The sequence below is a fragment of the Sorex araneus genome, chromosome 2 (genome assembly GCF_027595985.1).
Source record: "Sorex araneus isolate mSorAra2 chromosome 2, mSorAra2.pri, whole genome shotgun sequence".
NCBI lineage: Eukaryota > Metazoa > Chordata > Mammalia > Eulipotyphla > Soricidae > Sorex > Sorex araneus.
The window spans coordinates 36,919,318-36,933,972 of NC_073303.1; the positions used below are offsets into that span (position 1 = coordinate 36,919,318).

Sequence of the window (14,655 nt, forward strand, 5' to 3'; positions counted from 1 at the left end):
ATCATCATCACGTTGATCGTCGAATTTCTCGAGTGGTCTCAGTAACGTCTCCATTCGTCCTAGTCCTGAGATTTTAGAAGCCTCTTTTTACTCGTCCTTCCCAATGATGCTGCTTTGGGGGCTCTTTCAGGGTCAGGAGAATGAGACCCAGCATTGTTACTGGTTTTAGCATGTGAATACACCATGGGAAGTTTGCTAGGCTCTCCCATGTGAGCAGAAAACTATTGGTAGCTTGCCAGATTCTCTCAACAGAAGAAGTAGGCTATAAGATGTCACACAGCTGCAAAGCGACTGTGCTCTTCCTGGAGCTTTGTTTTAAGTCTCTGGGTGTTGGCCTTTGTGGGATTAACAGCTCCGGGGGGCAGTCCCTGGGTGTGACTGCCTAGCTACTGGTAAATGGGAAATCTGGGCAGAAGAGGCCCAGTCCCAAAATGAGCAGGCTTGGAGGTCTCAGCCCCGGATCCCACACAGCTGACAATTGTAATGGGAAGACATAGGAGTGAAGATAGATGGTTGGTAACTACACCACCTCTGCTTTGCTGATAACATCATTCTAATAACATCAAACATTAGCCAAGTGGCACAAATGCTGGCCAACTTCTACCGTGAGTGTGGAAAGGTCGGACTTCAGCTGAATCTCACCAAGACAATGTTCATGAGAAACAAACTAGTCCCTGACGTCCCATTTGCTCTCAATGAAACAAACATGTCTGAATGCAGCAGCTATGTGTACCTGGGTCGAGAACTCAACATGAGGAACAACTTGGTGCCAGAATACACAGGAGGAAGACATCAGTGTGGAACACCTTCAAGGGTGTCGAAGAAGTTAAGAGAATTAAGACCCTCCGGCTCCCGGCATATCTTTTTGACTTCACCATTCTCCCTGAACTAACAAATACCTCAGAGATCTGGGCCCTATGAAAACAGGACGAAAACGGTATTCGGGTATTCCAAAGAGGAATCGAAAGGGCTATGCTTGGAATATCACGTTTCACTCAAGTGAGAGAAAGAATCCGGAGTTCCAAACTCCGACGATCAAGAATCAGGGATGCTGTCTTGTTTGCCAAGGTGCACAGCGGGTAGGGCGTTTGCCTTGCACATGGCCGACCCGGATTCAATTCCTAGCATCCCATATGGTCCCCTGAGTACCGCCTGGGGTAATTCCTCAGTGTAGAACCAGAAGTGACCACTGTGCATTGCCGGGTGTGACCCAAAAAAGCAAAAAAAAAAAAAAAAAAGAAGAAGAAGAAGAAGAAAAGAAAACACCCTGAACTACCGTTTTGAGGTTCTTCATGTTCCTGGAGTAAGTAGATGCCATTGGGCTACACTAGCATGTAACAGGGAGGAATGGAGACATTACTGGTGCCTGCTCGAGCAAATCAAAGATCAATCGGATGATAAGTGATACAAATGATGGGGGCCAATGACAAAAAGGCTCATTAGAAACACGACAAACTATAAAACCAGAATAAGACACTCAGAAAACAGACACATAATGACCGTTTAAGATTGCCTAATGATGCGTGCTCCAGACTCTGTTTCTGACCTGCCCCAAATTTTTACTGTTCTTGGGGTGTCCCAGGTTTAGTGAGGATGTCTCCCACACTACCAACTGAGACCTAGGTCCTCTGCCGTCTTACAGATCGGGCCCTTTCACTAGTCCCCCTGACTAGAATCCTGCCAGGCTGCTTTTCTTTTCTTTTCTTTTCTTTTTTTTTTTTTTTTTTTGCTTTTTGGGTCACACCCGGCAATGCACAGGGATTATTCCTGGCTCATGCACTCAGGAATTACTCCTGGCGGTGCTCAGGGGACCATATGGGATGCTGGGATTCGAACCCGGGTCGGCCACGTGCAAGGCAAATGCCCTACCCGCTGTGCTATCACTCCAGCCCCCAGGCTGCTTTTCTGTGGAAGAAATAGCTGGTGCAGTCTGTTTTTTCTAAACCTGGCAAAACCTGGTCTGGTCCTTCTAAGGAAGAGAGATCCAGCTTGGTCCAATTTTTCCAAACCGAAAAAATCTGGATAAAGTTCCTACATGTTATGTGGAGGGATCTCAACCACTAGGGGTCCAGAATGTTGTATCAAAATTTCAGATCTGCAGTGCTGGAAAGACCAAGTTCCACACACAATAATGCAAAAGCAAATGAATTTTATTACTAGCCCGAGCCATCACTAGCTCAAGCTAGGGTCCAAGTCTCATCCAATGCAGTGGAGTCTTGACAAGGACCCCGACTCCGAATCACAAGCAGATCATTTGGGGTTCAGAATAAAAAAGCAATTTATATACTGGTCTATTTTTAGCCTCGGCCCTATTACAACAGTGGTCAGCAACTAGACAATGGCTAGTAAAAATTTATAGGGAGGGTACAGTGACCCCTCATGACCGGCCAGACCCCAATGCCCAATTTCTTATCTCGGCAAATTACTCAACTGGGAGTTTACCAGAAACTGCAGGCCCTGCTTTGGGGAAACAGAAACTGAGGCCTGGTTGGGACTTAATGTTGGCTAGAGGCTGTCCTGGCTGCTGAGGACCTGCTTTTGGGCTGCACAATGATTCTCCCTCAAGCAGGGATTCCATGTCCCTCCAAGTCACACAGCCCCATGGCCAAGATCTTCTTTATCTGGATCTGACAGTGTCACCAATAGGCAGATTTACTTGCTAGGAACTGGGCTGATGATCAAACTGGGTGTTGATGCATGCATGCAAGCACTACCTCTCCACACCCAAAGAGGTTTTTTTTAAATTTTTTTTAATTTTATAAGGTATTTCACAATATTTGAATACATTGAATATTCAAACATCAATCCCACCACCATTACACCTTCCCACAACCCTATTTCAGATGTTTCCATTCTGAATTCTAATTCCTGTACCAAAAAAGAACCGAAATAATGTATTTTGTATTGTTTGATATGAAAAACACTGAAGATGCTCCAAAAGAGTATCCTTAGAGGAAAGAGTGTGAAAGTTGTTCTATTTCGACAGGGGCGATTTAGACCTTCTATGAGATCACGATCATGTTGTTAAAGGTTGAGCCTTGTGTGCTTTTGTAAATATATCTGTGGATATATATAGCACTATAGCACTGTCATCCCATTGTTCATCAACTTGCTCGAGCAGGCACCAGTAACATCTCCATTGTGAGATTTGTTGTTACTGTCTTTGGCATATCAAATTATGCCACGGGGACCTTGCCAGGCTCTGCCATGTGGGTGGGATACTGTCAGCATCTTGCCAGGCTCCCCCAGAGTGATGGAGCAATGGAACCCAAGTTGGCCACATGCAAGGGAAATGCCCTACCTGCTGTGCTATCACAGTACATAGTCTGGCAATATCTGCAAAGTTGGTTTTTTAAATAAATATTTTTAATTGAGTCACAATGAGACACACAGTTACAAAGTTGTTCATGATTGGGCTTCAGGAGTGATATCACAGTGGGTAGGGCGTTCGCCTTGCACGTGGTCGACCCGGGTTCAATTCCTCTGCTCCTCTCAGAGAACCCGGAAAGCTACCGAAAGTATTTTGCCCACATGGCAGAGCCTGGCAAGCTACCTGTAGTGTATTCGATATGCCAAAGACAAGAAAAATAAATCTTACAATGGAGATGTTTCTGGTGCCCGCTTGAGCAACGGGATGACAGTGACAGTGACAATGTTCCAATACCCTTCCCTTCAACAATGTACATTCCCATCACCAATGCAAACAGTTCTCTTCTCCTCTTCTCTCTTCTTTCTCCCCCTCCCCACCTTCCCCCCACACCCGCCTCTCCTCCCCTCTCCCCAACCTCTTTTGGGCATGATGGTTTGCAATACAAGTACTGAAAGGTTATTAGTCATATCCCCTTTTACCAATTTTCAACACTCGGTTTCTGTCCAAAGTGATCATTTCAAGCTATTCATTCCGGTCTCTTTTATATTATATTTTATACTAATTGTTATTTGGTATCAAAATAACAGTTTGTTTGGGGGCCACACCCAACCGGGCTCAGGATTTACTCCTGGCTCTGTGCTCAGGGATTACTCCTGACAGAACCATGGGGCGATACCGGGTTCTGGAGATCAAATCTGGGTCAGCCACATGCAAAGCAAGCACCTTACCCACTGTTCTATCCCTCCTTAGTTTGGTATCTTACAACTACAGTCTTGAACATTTAGATACTCTCACTTGGCTTCTAAGTACTCCGGATAGGAAAGCCAGCTAGCATGCAAGACAAATAAGTTTATTATACGGAGTACAATTTTAAAGATTCTAGTGAACATAAAACAATAAAACAAACACAAATAAATTTTCTCATTTCCTGCATTACCTTAAGGGAGCATATTTTTCACATTATTAGGACCTAAAATTAGCACTCACAGAAACAATCTCTATGGAAGTCAAAAATAAATATTAAAAAAACACAAACTTTTCTCAGCCACTTTAATCTAAACATTCTCTTAGCTATTAAATTTCAAATGTAAGAGAAAAAGAGAGGTAAACATTAAGTCCTATTACTGGAACCCTGGCAAGCTAGAGAACTGGAATATGCTCCCATGACACAACTTCCTAAGGCCCAGCAGAAGATCCAAGGACCCCGAGTGCTGTGATCCTCAAAGAGCTGGAGTTTCTGGCTGAGTTGAAGGAAAAAAAAGATTGAATAGAACTCAGAAATGACTATCCACCAAGAATACAGCTAAACCCTAGCCAGACTCCCGGCACCTTGAAGAAGAAAATCTCCTGGGCAAAAGTGAAAACTCTCCCTAATATATATATATATATATATATATATATATATACACATATATACATATATATATTTCCCTCTAAGATTGTTAGATTGATTGCCTACTACTGTGAACATCAAATGTGGTGCGGTAATCTTGGAGTATGGCTAGGGTGTGTCCTATGAATTGTTGCGTGGCCGCTTTTGCAGCCGCAGGTCCAAGAATAGGTTCAGTCATGGGTGAGGCTTGGCCTGCACGTGTGGGAGAGCAGCCTTGAGCACAGCGGCGGTTGGGTTCTGGAGGTTTTTGGCTGCAGGGGCTGGGTCCTTCGGGTAGGGAGGGCTCTCACCCAGCCCCCCTTTGGGACACACTGAGTGAAACAGCCTGGCACAGGATCCAGTGTCATGGTTAAGATGGTGAGTGTCATGTTATGCTCCCCTCCAGGACAGGTTCATTTTTTTGCATTGATTTTAAGACATTCTACTGCACTCTCTTACTCTCTTCCCTACACAAACGAAATGTGGAAATACTGCCTCAATAAGAAAATTTTCGGTCACTGACAGAAATGTTTAGAGATCAATAGTCAAGTCTGTGCATTAGACTATTCATCTATGCTGGAATACTGTTATCTCTCTTTTTATGCAGTTACAGTGAAATTACAAAGTTACTTATGACTTGGTTTCAGACATAGAATGTTTAAACACTGACCCCTTCATCTCTCCCAACAGCCCCTGCCCTGCAGACAACTTGCCTCCCAAACACCAGTCGGAGCTAGGAGGGGAAGGTTTTGGTGAGATTTCTCAGGGGTTCTTGTTTTGTTTTGGTTTTTGGCCAGAGCTACTCCTGGCTTTGTGCTCTGGAATTGCTCATGGAAGTGCTCAGAGAATCATATGTGATATCTGGGATCAAACTCTTGTCAGATGCAAGCAAGGGAAATGTCCTACCTGCTGTACTAACACTCTGGCCCCAACATTTTTTAAAAATTTTGTACGGTTGTTTACAGTGCTGTTGTTGATAGGGTTTCATACACACACATTGCCACCTTTCATATGCTAGATTTTTAAAAATTCACCTCTCCAGCACAAGTTTCCTGGGAGAAATGCCATGGCCTGGGCTGGAGCAGTAGCACAGCAGGTAGGGCGTTTGCCTTGCAAACGGCCCGCCCAGAACCGATTCCCAGCATCCCATACGGTCCCCTGAGCACCACCAGGAGTGATTCCTGAATCCAAAGCCAGGAACAACCTCTTTGCATCGCTTGGTGTGACCCAAAAAGACAAAAATAAGAAAGAAATGCCACGGCCTAGAGCCGTTGGTCTCACATGCTGTGGAAACCTGGAAACCCAAGAACCAGAGCCCAGGGTTGAAGCCTCCAGGCTCCAAGGACTTACATCCCTTTTCTGGGTCTTTTCATTCTCCCTCAGTGTTAGGGGGCTTATTCTAGATGGAAAATATCTTTTCTCCAGGAGGGTATGATGCCGCCAACCTGTACCTGTGGGGCGAGTGCATCAGCAGCCTGATGGTGTCCTCAGGCTTCCTGACACCCTAAAATTGCCACTGTGCCTTTAGCAAAACCCCAACAACTTGGGACCAAGTTTACCAAGAAATTAAACAGCCAAAATTTAGGTATGTGGGAGCAATGCCCATAAACCCCTTCTCACTCAGATATATAAGCTCATTTATTGGCCTTATCTCAGAGACCCAGGAGAAATCTCAAAAGAGACCAAAATCCGCAATTAATCTCAGACCCATGCATCACTGAACCAACTGGTGGAAATCAGAGGGGACAGGTTGGTCTGTGCCTGCCCAAGCAGAACCCCCAGCAGACACTTGCTTCCACAACCCAAAATCGCTGCCATATCCCCAGGCTGACTCCACTGTCTCAGGACGGACCTCACCAAGATATAATCTGAAAATTCGGGTATGCGGTTTTTGTGACTAAAATCTCCAGGCTTTCACGGAGTTGGTTTGGGCTCCTCTCCCCACTTCCAAATACACGTGGAAGCACTGGCAGACACCCCCACAAACCAACTCCAGCCCACCCTGTAAACTCTATTACTGGCCTTGCTTCAGAGACCCAGGAATACATCTCCAAAGACTTTAAAAGCCAGAGATGCATTTGAATTGCTTAATGAGCAGAGGGGAGAAGGCAGAAGGAATAGAGAAGGGATCACTAAGACAATGATGGCTGAAGGAACCAGTTGGGATGGGAGATGCATGCCGAAAGTAGATAATGGACCAAACATGATGACCTCTCACTGTCTGTGTTGCAAGCCATAATGCCCAAAAGTTGAGAGAGGTTATGGAGAATATTGTCTGCCTTAGAGTCAGGGGGAGGGTGGGAAAGGGGGGGTATGCCTGGGATACTGGTTGTGGGGAATGTGCACTGGCGGAGGGATGGGTGTTTGATCATTGTGAGATTGTAACCCAAACATGGAAGCTTGTAACTATCTCACAGTGATTCAATAAAATTTAAAAAATTAAAATAAAAGTAATAAGCCTGCTATTGCCGATAAACCACACAGACACCAAAAATAAAAAAAGTAGAGAGAGAGTATGGGGACTATAGTCTGCAATAGAGGCAGGGGGGAGGGTAAGAAAGGGGGGGTATACCTGGGAAATTGGTGATGGGGAATGTGCACTGGCGGAGGGATGGGTGTTTGATCATTGTGAGATTGTAACCCAAACATGAAAGCTTGTAACTATCTCACAGTGATTTAATAAAAAAATAAAAAATAAAAAAAAGCCAGAGATGCAACAGCAAGTTCCATCAGACACCACAGGGCGCCCTCTAGTGTACACAGCTAGGAGCTCGTGGAGAGCTCCCTGCAAGGAAGCACAATTCAAACTGAGCTGTCTTTCTGCGCTATGGCCACACGGGGGAGCCGCTGCCCTGCTCGCTCCTACTTTGCAGGGGCGGGGCTGTGGTCTGACTCAGGATGAGATGCTGACCTGGAGGAGGACACCCATGGGATGAAGGTGCCTCCAGAGCAGTCCTGGGTCAGGATCTGGAGCCGGGCAGAGAGTTGCTGAAGGGAAACCGCTGGGGCCTTGTGCTGTGTCTGAGGGTCCAAAATGTCCCCAGAACCTCTATCTCCAGTCCGTGATGCCAAACCTAGAAACTACAAGGGAACTTTCCTTCCACTCCTGTTCCTTTTCTTAGGAAAATTGTTCATCTTTTATTGATACCACATTTCTACAGCTGATAAGTCCACGTCAGGACAGTATCAAGAATCTCTACACTATATTTCGATGTTACTGCTTTCTTTTATCTCCTAGGATCCCGTCCCAGGGTCATTTACCCTGAGTGAAATCCCAGTCATGTCTCCCAAAGTTTCCTCTGGCTGAGTCTTGGGTGACGTGGCATTGTTAGGAGGCTGCTCTGCTGTACACTGGAGAAAGCCCCTCAGTTTGGGTGTGGTGAACAAGGCTAGGGGTGTCAGAAGCCCACAGACACAGTGTCATTCTCAACAGCACCTCAGGGAGTGCAGGAGCCCTTTGGTCATCAGTGATGATGGTCACCCTCACCCCCTGATGACACATGTTCCTCAGTGTCTCTATTTCAAGACATGTGCTTTATTTTGTACAACAAATATATCTATTGTTGTAATTAAGGTGACATGTACAGTGTTCATGCAGTTTCTGCATCTGACCACCACCAAAGTGCCCAATACCACCCACCGTCTCCTTGTGCTGTCACTGTCACTGTCATCCCGTTGCTCATTGATTTGCTCAAGCGGGCACCAGTAACGTCTCTCATTGAGAGGCTTATTGTTAACTGTTTTTTGGCACATCTAATATGCACAGGTAGCTTGCCAGGCTCTGCCATTCGGGTTCCATACTCTCGGTAGCTTGCCGGGTTCTCTGAGAGGGCCGGAGGAATTGAACAAGGGTCGGCAGCATGAAAGGCGAACGCCCAACCGCTGTGCTATCGCTCCAGCCCTCCTTGTGCTACTTATGTTATTAACATTAATTCTCCTCGTTCACCTCACCCCTTCCCAAAGAGTACCAATGCTCTTGTCCTCTTTCCCACACTGTTTCTTTAGAATGAATCCCTCTGTAACTCTCACGCTAAGAACTGTTCTTCAGGTTGTATGAAACTTTCAATTTTGTTTGTTCTTTTTTTAGGTCTCACCGGCAGTGCTCAGGGGTTACTCCTAGGGGTACTCAGGGAACCATATGTGGTGCCAGGGATTGAACCCAAGTCAGCTGTATGTCAGGTAAACACCCTACCTGCTGCACTCTTGCCCTGGCCTTAAGAATATTTTTAATTCTTCCGGATATGACCAGTTTTTAAACATTACTTTAAATACTTAAAATTTTATGACACTTATAAAATATTTGTCACATCATACTCAAAGTATAAATTCCTTTCTAGTCCAGGGCCAATACTTTTTTTACTGAACAAAACTTTTATTTGTTCCTGCACAGCCAGGATGGACCCTGCCTCCATACGTGGAAGGCCTGTGCCCTACCGCTGAGCCTTATCCCCAATTCACAGAACTAGCTTAGCTTTCCTGACTGGGAGAGGAGGCTAGATTGAATGTCTGGAATATTGCTCAGTGTAGACATTCTAAGGCCTGGGAATGTTGTTCAGTGTAGACTGTCTTTCCTGCAGATATGAGAGCATGAGTTTGACCCCTGGCACCATCCCACATGCCTCGTCTGATCCTGGTGACAATGTCTTGTATGATCCCCGGCCCCAAAACAAAAAACAGTTCTGTCCTTGACACCACAACCAAGTGTTCAGGAGCGCCACAACTAAATGATGTTACCTAAGTGATGTTACAACTGAAAGGTGTGTGAGCACTGCGAGCAAGTGTGCGACCCTGGCAAGCACCACAACCAATTGTGTGAGCACCGGTGAAGGCACCTACAGGAGCGAAAACAAAGGGAAGGAAAGGGACAGAGATAAATCAGCAATAAAAGAATCTTTTAAACCGCCTTCTTACAAACATCAGACCTCACAACACAGTGAACCATGCCCAGGGGCCAGTGAGATACCTTAGCTCAAAGGGCCGGGGCGCAGGCTGTGTGTGCAGCAAGGCCAGCACAGGGCCCCAGGGGTTTCCCTTCGCAACTCTCCATCCGGCTCCAGATCCTGACCCTAGGACAGCTCTGAAGCACCTTCATCCCATGGCAATCTACTTTCGGCCAATCTTCTACCTGGGCCAAACTAATTTGGACAGATCTATATTGGACCTATCATCTATCTTGGGCCAAACTATCTTGGACCCATAACTCCTCCTCCTCCGGGTCAGCATCTCAGCCTGAGTCAGACCACTGCCAGACCCCTGCAAAGTAGGAGCGAGCAGAACAGCGGCGCCCCCGTGTGGCCATAGCGCAGAAAAACAACTCAGTCGGAATTGTGCTTCCTAGCAGGGAAGCATAAGCTCTTACCTGTGCACACTAGGGGGCGCCCTGTGGTATCTGCTGAAACTCACTGCAGAATCTCCCATTGAGAAAGCCCATTACAAAGATGTTTATCCCCATGAACTAAGGCCCTTGCATGTGTAAAAGTCTATCTTTATATTATATATAAATATTATATTATATATAATTCTTGGTATTTGCACAAAGAATGTTGTTCTGGTGATTATGGATCCTAAGTAATAAATTTGATTCACAGAGAAGAGTCAGGACTAGTCCACAGGCTGTGAGCCCCTCACTGCATGCTTTTTGCTCACATTTCTGTCTCTTTCTTAGTTCTCATGGCTCCATGGATCAGGCCTACTCAGCTTGTGCTGGCCCCTGACAAAAATCTAACATGGTTTTTCTTCAAAGGACTTTCTAGGGCTAGTGAGATAGTATAACAGGTAAGGAGCTTGCCTTGCACCTTGCCAGAAATAGGTTCTATTGTCTGCATCCCATATGTTCCCCTGAGCGCTGCCAGGAGTAAATCCTGAGTACAGAGACAGTGAGCATCACTGGGTGTGACCCCTTGACCTCCCCCAAAGGACTTCCTGTTAGCATTAATCTGTTGTTGATATTATCCCAGTTGAAGCCATTTTCAGGCTTTAGCTGCAGGAGAGATATGACAGAAGGTAAGGTGCTTGCCTTGCATGTGGCCAACAGGGCTTTGACCCAGGGCACCACATATGGTCCCATGACCCGGCCAAGAGTGATCCCTGAGCACAGAGCCAGGAGTTACTACTGAGCGCTGCCTGGTGTGGCCAAAAGCCAAAAAAACAAAAAATCGTCACCACCAACAATAAAGGGTCTCTAACTCAAATTCCTAGCAGGCAAACACTGACAGGCATAACCTGAACGCACAGACGCATCTCTGGGGTCCTCACGAACTTGTAAGATTGTAGCGAGATACTGAAATGAAAACCATGAAAAATCGATGAGTCAGTCTCAGCCCTGGACACGGGACACAGTGCGACAAATATCAGGTGAGGGAACAGGTGAGAGGGCAAAGTCCCAGGTCCCAGGTGTGGTCCAGTGTCCCCAGGGTGGTGTTGGGGGCGGGAGAGCAGACCTGGGGATTCCTGGTCTCCTGAGTTTCACTTCTCCCTCCGCAACCTGTGTCAGCGCCTTCTGCCCGGATACTCCTGACTCGTCCCCAGTCCTCACTCCCATTGGGCATCGCTGTCTATTTCAGCCAATCAGCGTCCGCGACGCTCCCGGTTATAAACTGAGGGAAATCACAAGTGAGTCAGGACCCGCCTGCTTCCTCCAGTATGTGGGGCCCGCGACCCTTCCTGCTGCTGCTCTTGGGGGTCCTGGCCCTGACCCAGACCCGGGCGGGTGAGGGCGGGGTCGGGAGGGGAGTTCGTTGCGGGGGGGAAGGGTGGGGACTGCCAGGCACTGACGTGCAGGACCCCGAGAAGGAGTTTCTCCGGTTCCCTGCCCGGACGCCCCCAAATGTTCCTCCTTGTCCCCCTAACCTCCAACTCCCCCCGCGCCCCTAAGTCTCGCCCTTCTCGGTCCCTCCCCCCTTCCCGTCTCCCGAGCCCCTCCCCTTCCCTCACCCTGGCCCCGGGGCGCGCGAGGCGGCGGGTCCGGCCGGGTCTCACCCCTTCCCTCCCCCAGGCCCCCACTCCCTGCGGTATTTCTACACCGCCGTGTCCCGGCCCGGCGGGGAGCCCCGCTACACCGAAGTCGGCTACGTGGACGACACGCAGTTCGTGCGCTTCGACAGCGACTCGGCGAGTCCGAGGATGGAGCCGCGGGCGCCGTGGGTGGAGCAGGAGGGACCCGAGTACTGGGAGCGGGAGACGCGGAGAGCCAAGGGCAACGCACAGAATTACCGAGTGAGCCTGAGCAACCTGCGCGGCTACTACAACCAGAGCGAGGCGGGTGAGCGCGGCCGGGCAGGGACGAGCCGACACGGGGACGGGCCGGGTCGCCCCGAGGCGGGTCCGAGCGTCCCCGAGGCTGAGGGACCCGCCCCGGACCCTTGACCGGGAGGCGCCGCGGGGACCGGGCCCCGGTTTCGATTTCGGTTCTGAGTTAATCTGTGTGGGCGGGTCAGACTCTCACACCTTCCAGAGCATGTACGGCTGCGACGTGGGGTCCGACGGGCGCCTCCTGCGCGGGTACAGTCAAGACGCCTACGACGGCGCCGACTACATCGCCCTGAACGAGGACCTGCGCTCCTGGACGGCGGCGGCGGGGACGCAGGCTTGGAGAACCCAGCGCAAGTGGGAGCAGAGGGGTGACGCTGAGTATTACAGGAACTACGTGGAGAACATCTGCGTGGAGTGGCTCCTCAGACACCTGGAACACGGGAAGGACACGCTGCTGCGCGCATGTACCGGTACCGGGTACTGATGACCCCTGACCACCCGAGAAGGGGCGACTCCCCACAGGGGGGACATAGTGGGGTTCAGTGTCAGAATGGCGCCCCTTCTTCAGTCAGGAAAGGGACAGACCCGCCTGGTTTCCAGGTTCTGTACCAGAGACCCGCCCTCCCCTAAGGCCACCCTGTGTCCTCAGGACCTTGAAGTTACTCCCTGTGGGAGGGTGGGGGAGGGGCGACCTTCTCTGAAATAACGAATATGGCTTCCCTGGGACCCTGCAGCCACCTGTGAACTCTCTCCGATCTCAGCTCTCAGTCCTGCTTCTCTCAGTCACTCACCCTCCACCCAGGGCAGGACAGAGTCACTGTCTCCTGAGAGACCCTCACCTCCTTCCCAAATCCTGTTCTAGAACTTTCCAAGAAATAGGATTTTATCCAGTTTCCCCAGCCAAGCTTGTGTCTGGATTTTTACCTCCTATTCCAAACCAATTATCCTCTTCAGCCTCATTATGAAAGTGACCCAAAGCATGAATTTTTTCATTTTTCCTCCTCAGAAGCCCCCAGAAGACACATCACCCACCACCCCTTCTCTGACCGGGAGGTCACCCTGAGGTGCTGGGCCCTGGACTTCTACCCTGCCGACATCACCCTGACCTGGCAGCGTGATGGGGAGGACCTGACCCAGGACACAGAGCTGGTGGAGACCAGGCCTTCAGGGGATGGAACCTTCCAGAAGTGGGCGGCTGTGGTGGTGCCTTCTGGAGAGGAGCAGAGATACACGTGCCGTGTGCAGCACCAGGGCCTGCCGGAGCCTGTCACCCTGAGATGGGGTAGGAGGGGGACGGGGCACAGAGCCTGTTCTCAGGGAATCAAGGTTGGCCCCTCTGGGGAACTGCTGATGGTCAGGATGGGGCTGGGGTCAGACCCTCTCCTTCCTCCCTTCCCAGAGCCCCCTTCTCAGCCCACCCTCCTCACTGTGGGCATCATTGTCGGACTGGCTGTCCTCGGGGCGGTGGTCACTGGAGCTGTGGTGGCAGCTGTGATCAGCAGGAGGAAGCGCTCAGGTAAGATGGGGGCGGGTTGGGGGGAATCTGTCCTACACGGCAGGTCTTGAATCTTGTCCCACTTTGGGGGTCTCCCCCATATTAGCTCTCCTGCCTCATTTGCAAGAGCACCACCCGCCCCTGTGCTGTCGCTCACACTCCCCTGTGTGTGCCGCTCTCAGGTTTGCTCAAGAAAGACACTTTCACCCCCATAAGCTGGGGATGAACCTGGTTCCCAGGGTCCCAGGTCACAGGGACTGTCCCTGTGAGCACAGACCGCCAGGAGAGGCTGCTCGTCCTGGAGCGTCTCCGTCCTGCTTGTTTCCTGGTCCTGCCCACAGTCTTCAGAGTTCTGAGGCTTCCCTGGGGTCCAGGCCTAGAGAACTGCTCTGTGGGCTCAGGACCCAGTGCTCTCCCCAACCTTCCTTGGGCTGTTTCCTTCCCGCAGGTGAGAAAGGAGGACAGTACACTCAGGCTGCAAGTAAGTGTGGGCAGGGCTGGGGCCCTGGAATTTTGGAGACAGAGACCGGAGCCCATGGGAGCTCCCGCACCCCTAGTTCCTCCTCTAGTCCCACCTGCTGGGGCTCTGACCTTGGCCTGTTTGTTCCTCCCCAGACAGCGACAGTTCCCAGGGCTCGGATGAGTCTCTCACAAAACCTAGAGGTGAGACTCGAGACTGGAGTGGGCGGGACTGGGCAGAGGGGACAGGACTGGGTTGGGGGGTTCTTTGAGTGGGATGCTGGGAGCTTGCTCAGGATGTCACCACTTCTGTCACTCCCCTGGGTCTCTTCATTCTTTTCTCTCACAGTGTGAGACAGCTGCCCTGCTGGGTTTCCTCTCAACCCAAAGTTGTGACTCAAGAACTGCTGATTCTCCTTCTGCCCTGGGACCTGAGTGTGTCTGTGTCCTGTCACACTCTGTGATGGGGGAGACTGACCAACCCCTGCCCACCGGGCCCTCCACACTGACCTGCGTTCTCTTCCCTGATGCTCTGGGCTGTGCCAGCAGAGACAGGACTCAGACGTCTCCATCTGTGTTAGCTTCTTGTTTCCCTGAATAATGTTTCTCCCTTACTGAAATCAGCATCTGATTTGCATTTTTCTAATTCCTGTTTTGTGGGGTTGAGGGTTAATAAAGGAAATCTCTGAAATTTGAGAAGAAAAAAAT

At 49.6% G+C, this 14,655-nt stretch overlaps 1 protein-coding gene across 1 annotated transcript; it reads left to right on the plus strand.

Annotated features, from left to right (window-relative positions):
- Window positions 1-11,383: 11,383 nt before the first annotated feature.
- Window positions 11,384-13,714, plus strand: LOC129401651 (patr class I histocompatibility antigen, A-108 alpha chain-like). Its single transcript, XM_055124384.1, has 6 exons — window positions 11,384-11,451; window positions 11,737-12,003; window positions 12,179-12,463; window positions 13,000-13,275; window positions 13,393-13,524; window positions 13,671-13,714. Exons 1-6 carry the CDS (start codon window positions 11,385-11,387, stop codon window positions 13,712-13,714), a joined length of 1,071 nt encoding a protein of 356 aa, XP_054980359.1. The 5' UTR covers window position 11,384.
- The last annotated feature ends 941 nt before the right edge of the window (window positions 13,715-14,655 follow it).